Raw genomic sequence first — 22,214 nt, 5'->3', positions numbered from 1 at the left:
ATTTACATTCCTAGCTCTCGGAACAAATGTTCCTTCATCAGGGAGGAGAGAGGGGAAAGAAAGGGAAGAAGGGAAAGTGGATTTAGTTACTCACAACCCAGGTTATGAAGCAACAGGTAAAGGAAAACAGGAAGGGTAGCAAGGATGGAGGCATGGTTGTCAGAGGGAAGCCAAAGATATTCTACTGTAGGTACTGTGCCAGCTTCAAACCAAAGAGGATGCATACAGAAGAGGTGTATAGTATAAAGATGTAGGATGAAAAGATGCATGGACGGCTAAAGAGGAAAGGGAAAGAGGAGAAGACTGAAAAGTAAATGGGAGTGAGGTTGTTTAATGTAGGTTCAGTCCAGGGGGATGGCGGGATGAAAGGATGTGCTGGGGTGCAAGTTCCTATCTCCGCAGTTCAGAGGGACTGGTGTTGGGTGGGAGAAGCCAAATGGCACATACGGTGTAGCAGGTTCCTAGGTCCCTAGAATTATGCTGGAGGGCATGCTCCGCTACTGGGTATTGGACATCTCCTAGGCGGACAGTTCGTCTGTGTCCATTCATGCGCTCAGCCAGTTTAGTTGTTGTCATACCAATGTAAAAGGCTGTGCAGTGCAGGCAAGTCAGCTGCTAAATGACATGTGTAGTTTCACACGTGGCCCTGCCTTGAATTGTGTATGTTTTACCAGTAGCGGGGCTGGAGTAGGTGGTTGTGGGGGGTATGCATGGGGCAGGTTTTGCAGCGGGGTCGGTTACAGGGGTAGGAACCGCTGGGTAGAGAAGGTAGTCTGGGAATATTGTAGGGTTTAACAAGGATGTTACGGAGGTTAGGGGGACGACGAAAGGCAACTCTAGGTGGTGTGTGGAGAATTCTGTCAAGGGATGACCTCATTTCAGGGGTTGACTTGAGAAAGTCATATCCCTGGCAGAGTAATTTATTGATGTATTCGAGGCCAGGATAATATTGGGTGACAAGGGGGATGCTTCTGTGTGGTCTGAGGGTAGGAATATTGTTTTTGGACGGAGAGGAATGTATTGCTCGGGAGATCTGTTTGTGGACAAGGTCTGCAGGATAGTTGCGGGAGAGGAAAGCACTGGTCAGGTTATTGGTGTAATTGTTGAGGGATTCGTCACTGGAGCAGATACGTTTGCCACGAATACCTAGGCTGTAGGGAAGGGAGCATTTGATGTGGAATGGATGGCAGCTATCAAAGTGAAGGTACTGTTATTTGTTGGTGGGTTTGATATGGACAGAGGTGTGGATGTGAGCTTCAACAAGATGAAGGTCAACATCCAGGAAGGTGGCTTGGGTTTTGGAGAAAAAACAGGTGAAATTCAGATTCGAAAAGGAGTTGAGGTTATGGAGGAAATTAAGGAGTGTTTCTTCACCATGAGTCCAGACCACAAAGACATCATCTATAAACCTATACCAGGCCAGGGGAAGCAGCTGTTGGGTCTTCAGGAAAGCCTCCTCCATGCGGCGCATGAAGAGGTTGGCATAGGACGGAGCCATCCTGGTTCCCATGGCAGTTCCCCTGATTTGACAACAACTAAACTAGCTGAGCGCATGAACGGACACAGACGAACTGTCCGCCTAGGGGATGTCCAATACCCAGTAGCGGAGCATGCCCTCCAGCATAATTCTAGGGACCTAGGAACCTGCTACACCGTATGTGCCATTTGGCTTCTCCCACCCAACACCAGTCCCTCTGAACTGCGGAGATAGGAACTTGCACCCCAGCACATCCTTTCATCCCGCCATCCCCCTGGACTGAACCTACATTAAACAACCTCACTCCCATTTACTTTTCAGTCTTCTCCTCTTTCCCTTTCCTCTTTAGCCGTCCATGCATCTTTTCATCCTACATCTTTATACTATACACCTCTTCTGTATGCATCCTCTTTGGTTTGAAGCTGGCACAGTACCTACAGTAGAATATCTTTGGCTTCCCTCTGACAACCATGCCTCCATCCTTGCTACCCTTCCTGTTTTCCTTTACCTGTTGCTTCATAACCTGGGTTGTGAGTAACTAAATCCACTTTCCCTTCTTCCCTTTATTTCCCCTCTATCCTCCCTGATGAAGGAACATTTATTCCGAAAGCTAGGAACTTAAATTTTCGGTTATTTTTTGTGTTTCTATCGGCTGTACTGAGCTGAGGTAAGTACTGGCCAGCCCCTCTATCTCTTTGTTAGTAATTGTTTCACATGATTATAAATTACTACAGGTTAGAATTAATCGAATCACTGAAAGATAAAAATAAAAGTAAGTGAATGAACTGATACTACTTAAATATCTGAACAAAAGGAAAGTTCACTTCAGAAAATTATAAAATTATGAGACAGAATTGTACTGCCAATACACACATAGAAAATTACACAAAACTATTCCTTCTTTTGGAACTATAACTTCTAATAGTTATGACAGTTTTATGTATATTTGTGTGTCAATTGGCAGTATTAAAATTTTTACCTTCTGGCGTTAAGTACTGAACAGCTATTCTGTCTCATAATTTTACTTGAAATTTTTTCCGATTGGTTCAGTCATCACATAAGGGGGCATCCAAAAGAAAATAATTCCAACTTTACTCACATTTTAATCTCAAACCTTCAATGTACTTCAAAGTACTCTCCATTTGCACTAATAGACTTGTCCAATCTTTTATTCCATTTTCCAAAACATTGTTTAATTTCATCTTTAGCGATGCTAAACAGCAACCCCTCCCCTTTTCACTCTAGGAAACAAAATAAAAGTTACACAGAGCAAGCTCAGGTAAGGAACAGGGGTCATAAAATTTTGGTCAAGAACCATCACACATATAGGGCTGTGGGAACAGGGCCAGTGTCATGATGGAATAACCAGTACCCTACTGCCACAAATCAGGCCGCTGCACACTGTTGTGCAACCTTTTCAAAACTTCCAAGAAGAAAGCCTGGTTGATTGTCTGACCCTGTGGAAAACACTCTGAATGGACAACTCCTCCCACATTGAAGAAACAAATCAGCATTTTTTTTTTTAAATGTCCGATTTCACCTGATGAGCTTTCTTGGGGTGACGCAAACTTCAGGTCTTCCACTGGCTTGATTCTTTATTTGCTTCAGGATCTTAATTGCAGAACCAAGTTTCATTACCAGTGATAATTTCTGAAAAGGGGTTTGGATCATTCTGGGACTCTTCTTTCAAAGCACAGCACACTTCCATGTACTCTTGTTTTTGTTCAGCAGTAAGCAGTTGTAACACAAATTTGTTAATTACCCTTTTTCACTCCTAAAGCTTCTGTCACAATTCGCTCGACTGAACTCTAAGTTGCTCAACAATTTCTTTAATGGTCTGCCGTCTAACTTCATTGTTGATTGCACAAGTGTTTTCAACATTTTCATGTATTCGAGCCGTGGAAGAATGACAAGACGGAGATTTTTCCCCATTTCTGAAACGAGAAAGCCGCTCAAACACTTGAGTTTGCCCATAGCATCATCCTTGCACTCCTTTTTTGACATTTCAACAGTTTCAGTTCCTCTTTTTCTGAGCAAAAGGCATACTTTAACCACTGCTTGCAGTTCACAAAAATTGCCATTTGTAAAATGAGAATCATACAAAACAGTTGCCACTATATACTCTGCTGAAACTAGTCCTGATCTTATAAAGCTTACTGACTCTGGAATGTTCACTCTATGGGCTCCTAGTGGCAAAACACAGTACTACAAAAACTCTGCAACCAAAATATTAGTTAAGTTTCTTTTGGGTACTCCCTCATAAACAAAAACAAAGGTTCTATTCACTTTGACACCTCAATATATATTAACAAACCATAAAACTCTCAGCCAACTTTCAAATCCATACCTGGACAAGGCAATCAATACTGCCAGTATATATGCGAACAGATTTGGTATCACGGGTTACAGCTTTAAGTTTCCTCTGGTTCATCAGCCTTGTCTGAGAGAGAGAAAAAAGAAAGTTGTGATTAGTCTGCAATCCAAACATGCAAATAATTGATTAGATAAGTTCCATTTTTCATGCTGATATAAACAAAAGTTGGTTTTAGACATTACTTTTTTTTTAATGAATTTGGTAGTAACGTAATTCATATTTAGACATTGTTATAACTTAGGGTGCAATAAGTTATAACTTGGGCTGTAAGTTGGTGCTTCTTCATTAAGAGTTGGTTTAATCAGCCAAAGGTCCAAGGATTGAGCCTGGTAAAGTCAGTCCTATGATTCTCTGTGATGTTTAAGATAGTTGTCAACTTTGTCTAAACTTTGTTTTTGAGTATAACATTAAGCTGTATCACAGGGCAGGTGCCACAACTTAAAAATGGTTGTTTGAAGTTTTGACACTGGTATTCGATTGCTTATACTATACAGTGGGAGGTACGTATGTTGGCATCATTGCTGTTGTTTTGTTTTTGATGTTGTTGCTGCTGCTGCTTCTGCTGGAGAAAAGGATGGAATTATTGTCTGATTGTAGCTGCACATACTTTAAATAAGGGCAAAGACATTGTTCTTGTAGACCAACAGACATTGTTATTTTACTGTTCTTTACATTCTGGAGACAATATTTTAAGCTGTGAGTAAGCAATTTCTCATGTATGTCCTTTCTTCCAGGAATACTAGTCCCACAAGGTATGCAGGAGAACTTCTGTGGAGTTTGGAAGATAGGGGAGAGGTATTAGCAGAAATAAAAAGGGAAAGGGTCCAGGTTTGAGTCTAAGTCTGCCAGGAATGAGTCCTAGTCTGACAGGAAGTTTCATTATTGTTGAAGATCAACAGGTAATCATCAGCAATTTTTATATGCTCCTCCTGTCACTTAAGCATGAAAACAGTATAGGCAATATTGTGGTAATAGAGGAAGTATTTGTCAGCAGCAAGCAATATTTCATAAAAGTGAAAGCTGTTGGGCACTTCCCAGCCCCTACTTATGTAGTGGCATATTTAGTAATTCATATTTCAGCTATATGACATTTATTAAACTAAGTTTTTTTAACACAGTGCATTAAAAGGAACTTAATACTGCTATGTGCTACTTTGACAAATAAGAAATAAAACTGTCTGAATACATAGGTTTACATTACAGAAGGGAAAAACAAGAGTGCTCTTATATGGCTCCTTGGAAAACAATGTCAGAAATGTTTTGAGCAACGAGGGAGGAAAAAATAGGGAGGGAAGACAAAAAGAAGAGAAATGAATGAAAGCATGTGTTAACACAAATTAGACATACTTTGTAGGAGACACCACAAAGTGATATTTAGTAAATGGGTCTGAAGAGATTGATCCTAGTCTAAGGACATAATTCACAGCCAAAAAACAATTGACACACAACTACAGTGCTTTAGTAATGTGAGCAGTACTGTTTCTTTTATACTGACAAAGCATGCAATAATGTGACTGAAAGAGATACCATAACAATAATTTTTAATGATACAGAAATACTAATTACATATTCACTCAGCAATACCAGATGTCCCATTGCCCAAGGCAGTCATGAGGGACACATGTAAAACAATGCTAAGAATCCATGTGGCGCACTGTTCTAACAATGCTATAACACTGTGCGACGTCTAAGCATGCTCTGATAAAATGTAATTAACAATAATTTAGAATCTCACTTTAATAAAAAATGATAAAAATTATGTCACTATTGCGGGATGGTGGTTTATGAAATCTAACATTACATTGTCTCCTCTGTACAAAACCCACTCATCATCTCCCTATCCTACTCTTTCTCCTAACGAAGCAAAACTTCCAGTAAATCCTTTCACTTCAAATCAACAAAAGTATACTTAGAATAATTACATGACCTTGAAACACAACTAGTATTTTATAGCGAACACTGTGTGAAATGGCTGATCTAGTTTTGCTCTTTGCCGTAATGGAAGCCCCACTCTCTTGAAGTCACTGAACTCTTTTCTCAAGGTCTCTGGAATACAAAAAGTACATAGTAGCATTTAAAAGCACTGTGATACAGTTTTAAACACTGAATGTACAAAAATGTACCCTTTTATCTACCTCACTTCTTAAACATATTAAAAACAAAGATTCCAAGACTTACCAAGCGGGAAAGCGCCGGCAGACAGGCACATGAACAAAACACACAAACACACACACAGAATTACTAGCTTTCGCAACCGATGGTTGCTTCTTCAGGAAGGAGAGGGAAAGACGAAAGGATGTGGGTTTTAAGGGAGAGGGTAAGGAGTCATTCCAGTCCCGGGAGCGGAAAGACTTCCCTTAGGGGGATAAAAAGGACAGGTGTACACTCGCGCGCGCACACACACACACACACACACACACACACACACACACACACACACACACACACATCCATCCGCACATACACAGACACAAGCAGACACTCGCGCGCGCACACACACACACACACACACACACACACACACACACACACACACACACACACATCCATCCGCACATACACAGACACAAGCAGACATGTTGTCTGCTTGTGTCTGTGTATGTGCGGATGGATATGTGTGTGTGTGTGTGTGTGTGTGTGTGTGTGTGTGTGTGTACACCTGTCCTTTTTTTCCCCCTAAGGGAAGTCTTTCCGCTCCCGGGATTGGAATGACTCCTTACCCTCTCCCTTAAAACCCACATCCTTTCGTCTTTCCCTCTCCTTCCTGAAGAAGCAACCATCGGTTGCGAAAGCTAGTAATTCTATGTGTGTGTTTGTGTGGTTTGTTCATGTGCCTGTCTGCCGGCGCTTTCCCGCTTGGTAAGTCTTGGAATCTTTGTTTTTAATATATTTTTCCCATGTGGAAGTTTCTTTCTATTTTATTTACATCACTTCTTAAACATATTGTTTTGATATTTGTTCTTGAAATATTTGAATTTAGTATCAACTGGAAAGGGGAGAATGGACTTAATTTAGCTTCTGAAAGCTTAAGTTATAGTGTCTTGTTCTGTGTGTTGTCATCCTTAGCAAGAACTTTTTTTCTGGAAGATAGGACTGCTTATAAAACAGAATTAATTAATTTATGGTAAACAATTCCTGTCTGTCACCTAATCCTTATTCAATCATAATTAGTCTTTTGACTCAGAATAAAAATGAGAAATGCATTGAATTATGAGGCGCAATGATGACACTAAAATATTAAAAAATTCAAACAAAACTTAATAAAATCCCAGAAATTATGAATAATGGAGTTACAGTTTGTTTATATTGAAATAAGAATACTTTATACCAGATTTGATTTGAGCGATAAGTTCCTTCAGACAGATGCTTTGCAGTGGCACAAAAATGAAATTATTTTAACATTCAATACGTAGATGTTCAACTCAAAAGCTGCAAATGATCCGCTTTTTGGGAGGTAGCAAGCTTATACACCTACAATAAATAACTAACTAAAATCAAGAAACTGAAGCAATATGTGTTTCCAGATCGTAAACAGATACATAAAAGAAACAGAATTTTTAAAAGAAAAGTTGATTTCATCATCAAGTTCACATCACACGTAAATAGTAGCTTCATATATAATATTATTAAAGTTGCAAAGTTGAAAGTAATGGAAGTTATTTGTCACTCAGTTACTTCTTACATTTTTTTACTTGAAAAGTATAAAACATATTTTCATGATGTTTCTCTTTTTTCCCGTTCTTTCCCTGTTGAACCCAAATAACACACAGTTCAGGAAATACAATATGGAAAATACTTACACGTACAACATCAATTGGTGTTGATGCTACTGCACTACCAAGGCTTGCTATGAAACTGGAACTGTAAAATAAAAAACAGTATCACTACAGCTCCTCTGAAACAGCTGAAACAAGTTATGAGAGTTCAACTTTTTACATGTGTTTTCTGTATTCTCATTTTAGTGGGGTGTGTCCATTAGTGTTTTTTCTTTTTTTTAATGTGTGATATGTGAGTAGGATGACAATGTACCTTCCGTCAAAAGCATGGGGTGTGTTGGCGAGGGAACACTAGCCTACGCTAGCCGGTCGCTCTCACCCCATCTGCAACAGACACCCGACAACTGTGAAAAGCAAACACAACAGCTGCCGCATTTTCTCACCCATTACATAAAGCTTAACAACCCACCTACCATATGATTACGAGAAAACAGATTTGCCAATAGATAACTGTCTTGAGGTATACAGTAATTATTAAGTTGTTACAAGCTAAATGAGACCTGTATACTGAAATTTAAAATATAACTAAACAAAGCAAATATCAGACTCAAGAAATGACCATAAACGCTTGCAAAATAAACAATGGTTCTCACACTGTAATGAAAGTCCCACATGGCAGTTCAATGAAGGTGACTTTTCCTAGTCATGTTTCAGAATATAATGCCACATAACAACTGTTAAAACTCCAATATATTGCTAATAAATCATCTAATATCTATTATTAGGGAAAATAAAGATACGGGAAACATCTTATGTAAATCAACTACAAGGATCAAGGCATGAAAACAACTGTTGTGGATATTGTGCAACTGCACTTGCACACATCAACACTGCAGGTCACTAAATGAAACAACAAGTTTTCTGTTACCAATCACTGTTTGTTTATCTCCACAACGTGTTTCAAAGGTTTAAACCTCCATCATCAGGTGGATTTACATTTTGTTATTAAGACATTTGTGTGTGTTGTGTTACGATTTTTTTTTCCCCCGCGGGGTGCACTTGTGGCACTGTCTCCAGTGGTCACAGGTTCCTTTCGCTCTCGTAACACATCACATGCATACTGTCATACTTCTAAACAAATGTTTGCATTTAAACTGAATGTCACGTCATGCACGTCGGGAACGGTGGAGAAAAGACACAGAAAATTTGGGATGAGAATACAATTAGGAAATTGTGGAAAGAGAAAAAAGGTTAAAATGAAGGATAAAAACTTATTAAAAATATTTGTAAGCTACTATATTGTACAGAAATAATCTTCTACATGATGAGGAGAATGCAACAATACTACAATTCACCTATTGGTATTTGAAATATTTTTATACCTGTTATGCAAGTACTTTAAGCCTGTAAACTAACAGTATATGTTGGTGCTAGATACTTAGTGTTCGAACAGTGATGGCAAAGTTGGATGTTACATTACATATTACAGATTCACCATAAAACACCTTTTGTGTTAGTCCGATGCCCACTGAGTACTGTGATCTCTGCTACATCAGACTGGCAGTTTTCAACAGCGTCGCCTATGTCTGGGAAATCATATAGGGGAAGTAAATGAAGTAATCTCTTCAAATGTTGATCTAGCAGCTGCACTGCAATAGGATAATGTCCATTAACATCTTTCATGAGTTGCCCTAATAAGACACAGCTTCTTCCCTGATCTGCCCTTTTGCCTGAAATCACTGTCATTTGACAACAAATGTTGAATAAATTCTTTTCTAGATTTTTCCATGCATTAAAATATTTAGCTTTATGCATCCTTGTTGCTTCTGCATGTTTATTAATGTCACCTAGATAGTAAGGTCTATCTTTTCGTATCTCATGGAGTCGAGCAAAGAACTTCATTGGTCCACCTACTATCCATTCATTTGACTATATGTCCCACTGATCTCTATTTCATTACAGGCACAAATATATATATTCAATTCTTATCTGTTCAATCGTACACTGTTTTTCCATGAATCAATGAACAGCTCTGTTTTTGAACGATCTTATTGCCATAAGTAGGGATTAAAATTCATTGAGAAGAAATAAAAAATTTGAGTTTCGCCGATGACATTGTAATTCTGTCAGAGACAGCAAAGGACCTGGAAGAGCAGCTGAACGGAATGGACAGTGTCTTGAAAGGAGGATATAAGATGAACATCAACAAAAGCAAAACGAGGATAATGGAATGTAGTTTAATTAAATCAGGTGGTGCTGAGGGAATTAGATTAGGGAAGGAGACCCTTAAAGTAGTAAATGAGTTTTGCTATTTGGGGAGCAAAATATCTGATGATGGTCGAAGTAAAGAGGATATAAAATGTAGACTGGAAATGGCAAAGAAAGCGTTGCTGAAAAAGAGAAATTTGTTAACATTGAGTATATATTTAAATGTCAGGAAGTCGTTTCTGAAAGTATTTGTATGGAGTTTAGTCATGTATGTAAGTGAAACATGGACGATAAATAGTTAAAACAAGAAGAGAATAGAAGCTTTCGAAATGTGGTGCTATAGAAGAATACTGAAGATTAGATGGATAGATTGTGTAACTAATGAGGAGATATTGCATAGAATTGGGGAGATAGAAATTTGTGGCATAACTTGACTAGAAGAAGGGATCGGTTGGTAGGACATATTCTGAGGCATCTAGAGAACATCAATTTAGTATTGGAGGGCAGTGTGGAGGGTAAAAATCATAGAGGGAGACCAAGAGATGAATACTGGGAGATGAAGAAGCCTTGCATATGATAGAGTAGCATGGAGAGCTGCATCAAACCAGTCTCTGAACTGAAGACCACAACAACATATAAAATAAGAAAGCTCAGTCATGACAAATCCTGCCGTCCTCCAACCATTAAGGGCAATTTGTGCGGTCGCATGTTTTACACCAAGATTGGTCTGTCCAGTTATTGAAAACACATCCATAAGCTGAGTTGAAATGTTTACTATGCAGGAAGAAGTTATGCATATTCAGAATTGAGTTGCTGCCTATGGCAGTGGCACACTGACTAATCTTCCCATTTCAGAATATCAGATTTTTAATTTTAAAACTACAATTTACTTTTCCAATTTTACTCATTTGTGTATTTCTTTTATTGCCATTCAGTCATTTCCTTGAAGTGCCATAAATAAAAATTTTATGGTTCTATGACTTCACTGTCAATTTGTACAACATGATTTTACGACTTCACTGTTAATTTGTATTATTTACTTTCAAACTGATGGCGATGTCTCACCAGGATTGATTTTAAAACCTATTTTTAAACTTGTCCTATTAAAATTTTCCATTCATTTTTGAAATCTATCTGTGCTAGATGCAAACAATATAGTGTCATCCAATAAACAGACACAGTTCATACATATTCTACTATGTATTTTTTGTTTAGCCAGTTTAAGGATCTGAAGACTTCTTATAGGACTCCTGAAACATGGAATTTCCTTGCCTGACTTCTCAGTTGGCTTAGTATTTCCTACTACCTTGCTATAGACTTCATTTGCCCATGACTCAATTATGACATTCATTCAGCAATAACTACAGTGGTGCTAGGACTCCAGTCAAAATTATGTGTATTGTTGATCTTAGTACATATTCGAAGCCTGTGTGATCTGATATCATGAAGTTCAAAGTTTCTCATTATGTCATAAGTAGCTTCATAAAATACTGGGTTGAACATTCAATGTTAATTTCTTACTGTTTATCCCATAATTGTTTCTATCAGTTTTAGTTGCAGGTGGACTAAAATTCATTAATACTAGCTTGTAACATTTTGGTTGTATCTAATGTAAAGTTTGTGTAACAGTATTTGTAATATAAAATAGAAACAAACTTCCACATGGGAAAAACAAAGATTCCAAGACTTACCAAATGGTAAAGTGCCAGTAGACAGGCACAATAAAATAACACACAAACACACACACAAAATTACGAGCTTTCGCAACCGGCGGTTGCTTCGTCAGGAAAGAGGGAAGGAAAAGGAAAGATGAAAGGACGTGGGTTTTAAGGGAGAGGGTAAGGAGTAATTCCAATCCCGGAAGCGGAAAGACTTACCTTAGGGGGAAAAAAGGACATATTTGTCTGCTTGTGTCTATATATGTATGGATGGATGGATGTGTGTGTGTGTGTGTGTGTGTGTGTGTGTGTGTGTGTGTGTGTGTGTGTAATAGTATATACCTATCCTTCTTTCCCCCTAAGGTAAGTCTTTCTGTTCCCGGAATTGGAATGACTCCTTACCCTCTCCCTTAAAACCCACATCCTTTCATCTTTCCTTTTCCTTCCCTCTTTCCTGACGAAGCAACCGCCGGTTGCAAAAGCTCGTAATTTTGTGTTTGTGTGTTGTGTGTTATTTTATTGTGCCTGTCTACCGGCGCTTTCCCGCTTTGTAAGTCTTGGAATCTTTGTTTTTAAAGTATTTGTAATATTGTGCTTCTGTCACGCCTTTCAGTTCAGAGCATCATCTTCCTTGTTCACATATTTACCATTATGTAATATCACATTTCTGAAAAAGGCTTTACCTTTGGCCATATCCTTTTCATAAGTGTTGGTATTCCATTTCATAATATCATTAATAGGCACAATACCATCAAACTTTATGAAAAATGTAGTAATACCAATTCCAAAGAAAGTAGGCACTGACAGGTGTGAATATTACTGAATCATCAGTATATAAATAAAATAGAAAGAAACTTCCACATGGGGAAAATATATTAAAAACAAAGATTCCAAGACTTACCAAGCGGGAAAGCGCCGGCAGACAGGCACAATGAACAAAACACACAAACACACTCACAGAATTACTAGTTTTCACAACCGATGGTTGCTTCTTCAGGAAGGAGAGGGAAAGACGAAAGGATGTGGGTTTTAAGGGAGAGGGTAAGGAGTCATTCCAGTCCCGGGAGCGGAAAGACTTCCCTTAGGGGGATAAAAAGGACAGGTGTACACTCGCGCGCGCACACACACACACACACACACACACACACACACACACACATATCCATCCGCACATACACAGACACAAGCAGACAAATATGTGTGTGTGTGTGTGTGTGTGTGTGTGTGTGTGTGTGTGTGTGTGTGCGCGCGAGTGTACACCTGTCCTTTTTTTCCCCCTAAGGGAAGTCTTTCCGCTCCCGGGATTGGAATGACTCTTTACCCTCTCCCTTAAAACCCACATCCTTTCGTCTTTCCCTCTCCTTCCTGTAGAAGCAACCATCAGCAGCGAAAGCTAGTAATTCTGTGTGTGTGTTTTGTTCATTGTGCCTGTCTGCCGGCACTTTCCCGCTTGGTAAGTCTTGGAATCTTTGAACCATTAGTATGAATTATTTAAAGAAAAATGGAAAAATGGCAGAAGCTGACCTTGGAGAAGATCAGTTGAGTTCCAGAGACACGTAGGAACATGCGAGGCAATATTGACCCTACAACTTATTTCACAAAATACAGGGTGTCCAGTGAAGGAGTCCCTGATTTTAAAAACAAATATCTTGAAAACTATAAGCAGCAGGTGAGTACAACAAAAGGTATGTTTATTGTGAAAGCTGTAAGAAGTTAATACAGAAAATACTCAGAAGTTTTGAAGTAATTAAAAAAACGGCTAACAGATGATATTGTACACTGTGCAGCTCATATGGAGTATCAGGGTGCGCAATTAAACTTGTGCTCTACAAACAGTATTTTCAACCACATCGCAATCTTTTTGAAATTTCCACCACTCACAGAACAAAGGTGGCCCAAACACACCATTAAATTTGTCATTACATACGGTAGTGTATCAACTGAAAAGGTTTAAAATGCCACACTGACCACCGATTCAAGCTCGTGAAGTGTGGTGGGATGGTTCTAGTATACAACGTCTTTCAATGTGCCCCACAATAAGTGGTTACAAGAAATCAGGTTGGGTGAACATGGAAGCTAATCCATTTCTTCAACAATAAATTGGCAATAATCCAACATAATGGCTCTCTTCCTGAAGTATTCTTCAAAAAAGTGAAACACTTATTCAGTACGATGTGGTTTGGTCCAATCTTGCATGAACCACTCAGTGCTGGTTGAGCCTCCAATGCTACCTGTGTGGTAACAAACTGTTCTAAAATTGAAGCTTAACATTCACTAGTGATCATTTCTCACACGAAAAAAGGGCCAATAATGCCTCTGCAGCCCAAACAGTAACTGGAATTATACAGTGGTTTCACTTCAAACAAATTTTTTAGACCCCACAATCACCAGTTTTGTTTATTCATGAATCTATTCAAGGAGGAGGTCAGATTGTAGATGGGGGCCAAGGAGACTACCAAAAGGAAATTTAAATGCCAGAAGTTTCAATAGTTACACAGAGATGGAGAGACTTGCACAAGATAAGACTAGAGTACGGAAGTGACAACCAAACTAGTCTTTGGACTGATAATTGCAACCACAATATAAATATTACTTATGGAACACTGGTTGTACTAATTTGCTCTGCTTTTGGTTTCTAGATTACTATACACAAACTGATGGCTCATCTGATACTTCTAACTTTAACAATTATGAAATAATGTAAGACGTGTGTGTCCCAGGAAGAATGGCCAATATTTAGGGATAACGCAAAAACGTCTAGTAAACACAGGTTCTAAAAAGCAAATCTTAAGAGCTATATGCACTTCTTTATCTTTGATACTGTGAAACAAATCTCTTTTACTGCAGTCTCTTTGATTTCTACATTTGGAGGCAGGTAGTATGAACCAAAATAAGAAAAACATGCCTTGTACACATGGGCTCTAAAATGAATACCCTAAGAGCTATTAGCACTTGTTCAGTAGAAGAGGTAAATTTAGGATCACATAAACCAAATTTATCATATGGCAGATACACTTAATTGAAAATTATGTCATGACAGAAGGACAGTGTCATGAAAAACATTATGTAAGTTTCGATCTTTTTTGGTAATGTTTTCTTTTCTGGTACTCGGATTATAAAGGTACAAGAAAAATATAAGAGTCACAAACGTAAGATTACTACCTATAGAAAAGACGACTTAGGTTTCTCTTGTTATTTTTCCATGGTTTACACCACTTCTCTTCAATGAAAATATTGCTATTTGCATTTTAATCATGTACAATACCAGGTGAATATAGTCACTTTATTCATTATATGCTGTTAGTCAAAACATACTTTTCATTACTTTTACAGATGAGTGAAACTATCCGAGAAAGAGGTAGATAGATAGATAGATAGATAGATAGATAGAGAGAGAGAGAGAGAGAGAGAGAGAGAGAGATCTAATAGTCAGGCCACTGCAGACGAAGAAACCAAGAAACATAAAGGACTTAGTGTCTTTGGAAACCTATGTTTCCCTTGCTTTGAAAACCCAAATGAACGGGTATAGTGATAAAAGGTGTCTCCAAATAATTACAATTTCATCACATCCTCCCATCTTCCCTTTCTCTTTGCCTAAGCTCCTGAACAGTCTTTCTTGTTCCTTGATTCCACCCTTCTTTTCTCTCTCAAATTAAAGAATCCCCAATACTAAGAACTTGCAAATTCTTTGCATTCTGTGCGAGTGCACTCATTACCTGGTGCCGCATAGTAACAAAATATCTTCTTCTCATAGTATATCTTTTCTGCATTATTTTTTTCCCTCTCATTCAAACTAAACTCTAGTACTCAATTTCTACAAGTATATGTCTCATGGCAATTTAAATACGATTTTGTTCCTCTTAAAATACAAAATTAAGTCTAAATTACTCAACATAGAAATATGGGAATGATAAACTAGCCCACCATTCAGTAATGTACCTACCACTTAAACTGGTTAATAGGCATTCAGTTATAAGACAACATAATTATCTGCAAGCCAGTAGACTTTCTGCTTGTGTGTGTACATAATCATACAATAGTAACATACATTAAACATGCCCAAATTCTTAGTTGACGCAATGATGAAATGTGACAGCTGCATGCTTTATCATGTAACCACTTCACAAGCGTTACATCAGCACTGCATGTACCTTGTGAGAAATCTTCATGCTTTCTCCTCCTAGTCCTCTTCTTCATCACTTACATCAATGCTTTCCTGCACACTTCTGATTATTTTTTCATCTGTTCAATTTGAGTTGTCTTACAGCTTTGCCCATTCAGCCACTTAGCAACATCATCATCATCATCATCAATTTTTCCTCCTCCTTGTGGAACATGCAAAGTATTAGTAGCTTATGATCATGAATTGACTGGCTCATCACTGTCACTCAGTACTGGATCCAACGCTGAATCAACAGGCAGCCACACTTTTCTCCAGCTCTTCACCATGGTAGTGCCCTGCCCTCGGTCCAATGCTTCAGCAGCTTGGAAAAACATCAAGAGAGTTGATTCCTTTCCACACCTTCAGCTTAGCATCAGAACAGTCATCTTCATATTCATTCAGCAAGGAGACAAGTACCGCAGTTCGATAACGACGTTTACCTGATTACAAAATTCACTGATCCACTGGTTGAATCTGGGCTGTCACATAGGGTGGAAGAAAGAGAGCTTGGTATACCATAGGACTTTAGAGTCACATTGGAACGATGACCAGAGCACTGTCAGTAATAAGGATAGCTTTCAGCAGACTACAATTCCTTTACTGTGTTGTTTTATGAACTACCTACTGACAATTATGACCAGTTCTTCATTCTCGTTCTTTTGCTTACCCTTCAATTTTCTCAAGTCACTGTCCTTTTGGGTTGCAAATTCTGCAATAACAACTTTCTTTTTGATGTCATAAACAGTTGCTCATCCAACATTGTACTCAGCCGCAATGGCTTTCTGCAAAAAACTTGGGTTCAACTTATCTAAAATTTTGAGTTTCAGCTTGAAGTCTAGCGTAAAGTGTTTTCTTCTAGAAGACGACATACTGAACTGTAAAGAATGCCCGACTTTCAAATACGTACAACATTGTAATTCACTAACATTGTTGCACATAATAATTCATTGTTGTGGGCCATTTTGGATGTTGGCCAGATTACTTAGAGGCCAGACTACCGAGGCCTGGATTAGTGAGAGTTTAGTGCACTTTTTTAGAAAATGAGAAAAAGATTAGTGATTTCACTATACAGTTTCATAATTAAAGGAAATGGATAGAACAAAATTTTTAGTATTAAGTATTTTTGTTTCAGAAAAATAATGGTCTGATCACTTTTAAGGCCATTTTCATGAAACATCAATAACTGCACCCCAACCTGCAGGCTACAATGGTCCCTATTTCGTGAACCTGCCAAAGATCACTGGCAATGCTGTACAGTCCTGATTATTATACAGGGTGTATACGCGGACAAGGAAAAAAAAATCCTTTGTTTCCTGGTTAGAAGTACACTTTCTCCCGGGTGAAAATATACTTTTTCCTGTTAACTGACAGTACATTTTCTCTCAGAACTGTATAACTTATCAGTCCTTTGAATGGTTATGGTTTTGTATATACACATAGAAATCCCTGGCACTTTAGAAAATGAAACACAGGGAACAAAACACGTTTTGGAAAGATATTAGATGAGCAGCAACATGTACGCTGCATATTTTTGTATTACGAAAGTATAAATTCGAATTCCACCAAACACCCCATGTTACTTTCTGAAGCATTTAAATCGAGTATGCAATGCGCTTTTGTAAGCCAGGCATAGCTCATGTCACGTAATCTCGCCAGCCGATGACAGCGGGTATTCAGAGCTGAGTACACATGATGTAGTCAGCAATAGCAACATCACTGTTAAGTGGCACGAACACACAAACAGGGAAAGTTAATCGTTTAAATTAATATACATAGTGTTGCTACACGAAAAGCAAAGCTTTCACATATAATATTGATCTATAAAATTAATACGCTGCAAGATACACTAAATTTTCACATACAATGTTGGTCATTTATGCTCGTATTACAATGTAAGATATATCACACAAATGTGCCTATAAAATATTTAATAACGACATAAATGTCTGATCTTCTGGGCTCAAAATTCATCTAAATGGCTCATCATCAAAGAGTTCATTTTTAAATGAGAGCCAAACGCTCATGATTTAAGAAATTCATCATACGTTCTCGCACATAGTTCAACTTGCGTAAAAGGAAATTTACTTTGATAGCAATGTTTTTCAAACCACCATTTAGTATATTTTCCTGCGACCTATTCGAATTATTTGAACGTAAGTGTTTAATTCCACACACACTGTTCGCTGCATTTCAAGTGCACGTTTTCAACTTCTAGCACGTATGGCATTATGCCATAATAAAGAACCAAACGTGAGATAACATAGTACTGGTACTCCAAGAAAATTTACATCCCGAAAACTACATTGAAAAGCTTAATATCAGATTGTGGCCTACTTCACTGGGAATCTGGACATACAAATGTGCACTTTAAATATGTCCTTTAAATGTGCACATTTTAGTATGGATCACGAAATTCCGATGCTCTTGAAGTATCCTCTGATGTCTTGTTTCTTTTATGACATAATGTAAGATCTTTTAATGTTTTACACGTACGGACATATGGGCTCCCTACGACATCGTAGCTGCAAACACGCCGTGGCGCCTGTCATCTGGCACTCTCTGGCAATGGCACAAACGAACCTAGTGCATTGCTACTGACATGTTCTCCATAGTTTTTGTACAGTTGGGACTTTAGAACACAACAATGTCTCACACCTTTTGATAAACTGAAGAGAATCAGATGTGCCAGCACTTGTTTTCACAGTCGCAAGATGATTACTGTACATACTTCTGATCAGTGCCTTTCAAGTTTGGTGCAAGCATCTGTCACAACTTTTCACAGACGAAACAGTCAAATGCTTTCCTATACTCAAGGAAGAAGATGAAGACACGAACAATCAGTAACTTTCCATTATTGTTTCTGTTATTAATCCAACAAGAAAGGTTTCAAGAATAATTAAAAGTATTATTCACAACTCTCATGATTTCTTCACAATTTGTCATATGTTGGGAATCTGTTCACAAGCTGCATTTCCTTCAACAAAATCTGCTTGTTCTGTGCAAATGTGAAGCTGAATGTATGTCTTCAAATGTTGGTTCAAGATGTACAGCAAAATTTTGCTTGTGTGGGACATGGGTGCAATGGTTTGGTAGTTGGAGCAGTTTCTGATTGATCCTTTCTTGTAGGGGACGAAGAGAGCTTTCAACCAATCTTCTGGCCCCTCTCCAGTTTCCCATATTACTGCAAATATTGAATGCAGCACATCAAAAACTTCCTGTCCCATTTATTTGATCATCTCACCAGATGTAGTGCCTAGACCAGGGGATTTATATGTTGAACTGTGTTCTCTATTTTATTGTGTAAGACTAAATTCCAATGCAAGTTGCTAAACTGCTGAAGTTTTCATACTGCTGTTAATCCCATAATACAACTTTTCACACAACTGTTCCCACTTCGCAATAGTGTCTCCCTTGTCTCTGATAGGATGGTCTATTTCATGATCTACCATCAGTGTATGAGGATTGAATTCATTGGGGATGCTGTTGAGTTTCTATAAGAGAACAAGTACTTGACTGTGATTACGACATTCCATCTCATCACAGATACTGTTCATTAAGTGTGATCTGCTGTCCTTGCTGCAATGCCACTGTATTTTTTTTGTTAAGATTCTTTATCTCTGTCCTGATCCTGGGTGGCGTTGGATACCAGTTTTCTTCAGCTTGCTTCTCTCTTCTATTAGGTTTAAGTGTGGATTGTGATATCTAAGGATGTTTTGCACATTCAGGCTGTTCTGATGTTGGAAATGATGAGCTAGGAAGTGCTGAGCTAGGAAGTGATGAACAGACTACCTCCTTCATTTGGTCTCATGCTCAAAATGATGATGCAACCTTATCAAGATTGATGTTGAGTTTTCCACTCTTGTTGGTAGACTGGTGCTTAATACACATTTTCGTGGATAGAAGATTGTGATCATTTCCACAATCAGCTCCAGGGAAAGTCTTGCAATCCAAGACTGAAGTCTTCTAATGTCTTCGCATTACGATGAAGTCAGCCTCATTTCTAAATCTACATTCAAGTCATTACTCACACAGTAAGTACTTGCCTCAGTCATTTCTCTCACCTAGACCATAAGGTCCAAAATCTCACCTAGACCATAAGGTCCAAACACAGATTGTAGGTGTTCATCTTGGGTAATATCTCCTATTTTAGCACAGAAATCTCCTTGAATTATTGCCTGTTCTTTGTTAGGGATCTAAGGACATCAGTATACACTCCACATACTCTGTTATAATTTTATTGATTGGGAAATATGATATTATGAAAACTTTGTGAAATGCATAGTTCTATTATTGCTATATGTCAAGGGCATATTATAGTTAATAACATAAACAACCCCAGACAGAAGGCTGCATATGGAATATCTTTGAAATAAAGCAATTTGCAGTGAGGAAACAAGTCACAGGTTGTTGAGATAAGCTTGCTCAGTCAGTGGGTCAGGCGATTTGCCAATATCTGCATAATGAGACACACTGTTATTTGTGACTGGCTATATACATTTGAGTGTACATCCTCAATAAATAAACTGCAATCACTTTCTGTAATGCAGTAGCTGCTTGTTACTGCATATGACATTTGTCTATCAGCTGGTTCCACAAACACATCAAAGTATAGTAGTATGCTCTGCAAAAGCTGAAATGTCATGATAGATACGACAAACCTACTTCCTGTCAGCTATTCATTCAGCCATATTCAAACTAACTCACATGCTGATATTGCACCCTTTGACACCAGACATTAATCTATCTGGCCGCACAAAGAAGTGTGACGTGGTGCCTACCTATACACTTTTCAAGTTTGTATTCATTTGGACCATTCTTTCTCGGTTTATAATTTTCACAAATGTTAACATGAATCCAGTTTCTTCTCACATTTCACAAATACCCTAAGTTGCAACCAGGTGAAAAGACAGAAACCTACTTAATAAGGATTGTGCACAAAATATGGCACACTAGGGCATGGGTTAGCTATACAGCAAACACAAGGGCACAAATGATGATATTTGAACTGCACCATTATCTGCAACTAAAATGGGCAATTCTGTACCATGCACTTCCTCTCTCACTTATAAAACTATGAATAATTTCCTAATTTATCTAGCTCTGTATCGCACAATCTGCATCTAAGGAGTTGATTTTTATTTTATTTTTAGAACCTTATGATGCAATAAACTCACACTTTTTCTTCTTTGCTCTTCATTTGTACATAATTTTGTTTCACAAAACAGTTGGAATACAGTAGTTACAAATAATTATGAAATATATTTTTTGTGGGAAAAACAGTTATTTGGCTTTAGAACTGAATTAGGACAATATTAAATCACAAAACTAGAGCTTGAATACACAACCTTGACTTTTGGTGTAACAGTGAACTGGTGGAGAAAAATATTTATACCTCTGGCAAATTCTGAAACCTATTCAGGGTACACGTTTGGACGTATCGTAAAAAATTTTTAGTCTGCTACAAAAATTTCTTTGTACATTTCACAGGTTCTAAAATTTTTTCCAATGTTTTACAATGCTCATATTTATGACATAGAAGTCATTTCATTATTCATCTACACTTCAACTTATAAAAAAAAAAATAGGTGCAAAGATACATAATGACTTGCCTCTTCACCAGTCATGTTCAACCGGCATCTTGTCCTCCACATCAGTATCTTCACCACAGTATCTATGTTGCAACTCACATCTTTGAAAACTGTTTACATTCAATATTGCCATGTCTTCAGTTTCTTCATCCCATTGTTATTTTCAGGGCAATAACAACTAGCTCCAACTGTCACAAGGGCTTTTTTGGGATTTGTAGAGAAGAATAGTAATATCATATCTGACTTGGAAGTTACTCCAACATGTTTCTGATGTAAGATCGACTACAACTTAAACCAAGTTAAATACATAACAGCAGCACCTACTGTCTGTAGTTGGAAGGTTTCATTTATTCATGTTTATAACAACATCTGTTAGTAACACATGATTACTTTCAAAAATAGATTTATCATCACAAGACAAAGTCTTACAGAACACTATCATTATTAAATAAGAATTGCATCCTTCCAATTTACAGATGACTTCTAATCAATTTTCAGTTACTGCATCTTTAAGCACTATACATTTCATTTGAGCTACTAATTCTTGTGGCAAGGAAAAAGATTCTCTACATGTTCTAAACAAGTATATCAACTGGATCTTTCTAAAATTTCAGAAGATTATCTACTAAAGTAATATGGATATTCAGCATTCTACTGTCGAACAGCACTTTAAAACAACACCTTTACACAAAACCTAAAATGTGTGTAACAGCATAATATTCCAATGCAGTAAATTGTGTGTCTCATTTTATATTAAGCACTAGTGTTACAAATATTAAATAGTACTGCAATCGACACTCAGATTCCACTTGCAAACAAGCTCACAGGACAGAAAAAGGTCAGTTACTTCCTATGTTTTAAGCTAATAGTACCATCAGTGTCCTCAACCATTGGGCATGTATGTTAAGGTGCCTGTGTAAGATCGTTTAGTGCAACTAGAAAAAGACAGGTAGCTTGAAAGCTAGTGATGTTTCCAGGCTGCACTGTTACGAGAGTTTTATGCCATGCATCAAAGAGATCTCTGGGAATGG

At 37.9% G+C, this 22,214-nt stretch overlaps 1 protein-coding gene across 1 annotated transcript in view; it reads right to left on the bottom strand.

Moving 5' to 3' along the window:
* The window catches only part of LOC126336526 (mitochondrial uncoupling protein Bmcp), a 99,642-nt gene that overhangs the window by 7,011 nt on the left and 70,417 nt on the right, over window positions 1-22,214 (bottom strand). The window contains exons 6-7 of the mRNA XM_050000321.1: window positions 7,652-7,712; window positions 3,825-3,917 (exon numbers count right to left, since the gene is read on the bottom strand). Coding sequence (XP_049856278.1) covers window positions 3,825-3,917; window positions 7,652-7,712 — 154 coding nt within the window. The remainder of the gene's footprint in view (window positions 1-3,824; window positions 3,918-7,651; window positions 7,713-22,214) is intronic.

This window comes from Schistocerca gregaria, chromosome 2 (assembly GCF_023897955.1).
Source record: "Schistocerca gregaria isolate iqSchGreg1 chromosome 2, iqSchGreg1.2, whole genome shotgun sequence".
NCBI lineage: Eukaryota > Metazoa > Arthropoda > Insecta > Orthoptera > Acrididae > Schistocerca > Schistocerca gregaria.
The sequence above is the reverse complement of the archived record's forward strand: the minus strand, read 5'-3'. Positions and strand labels throughout refer to the sequence as shown.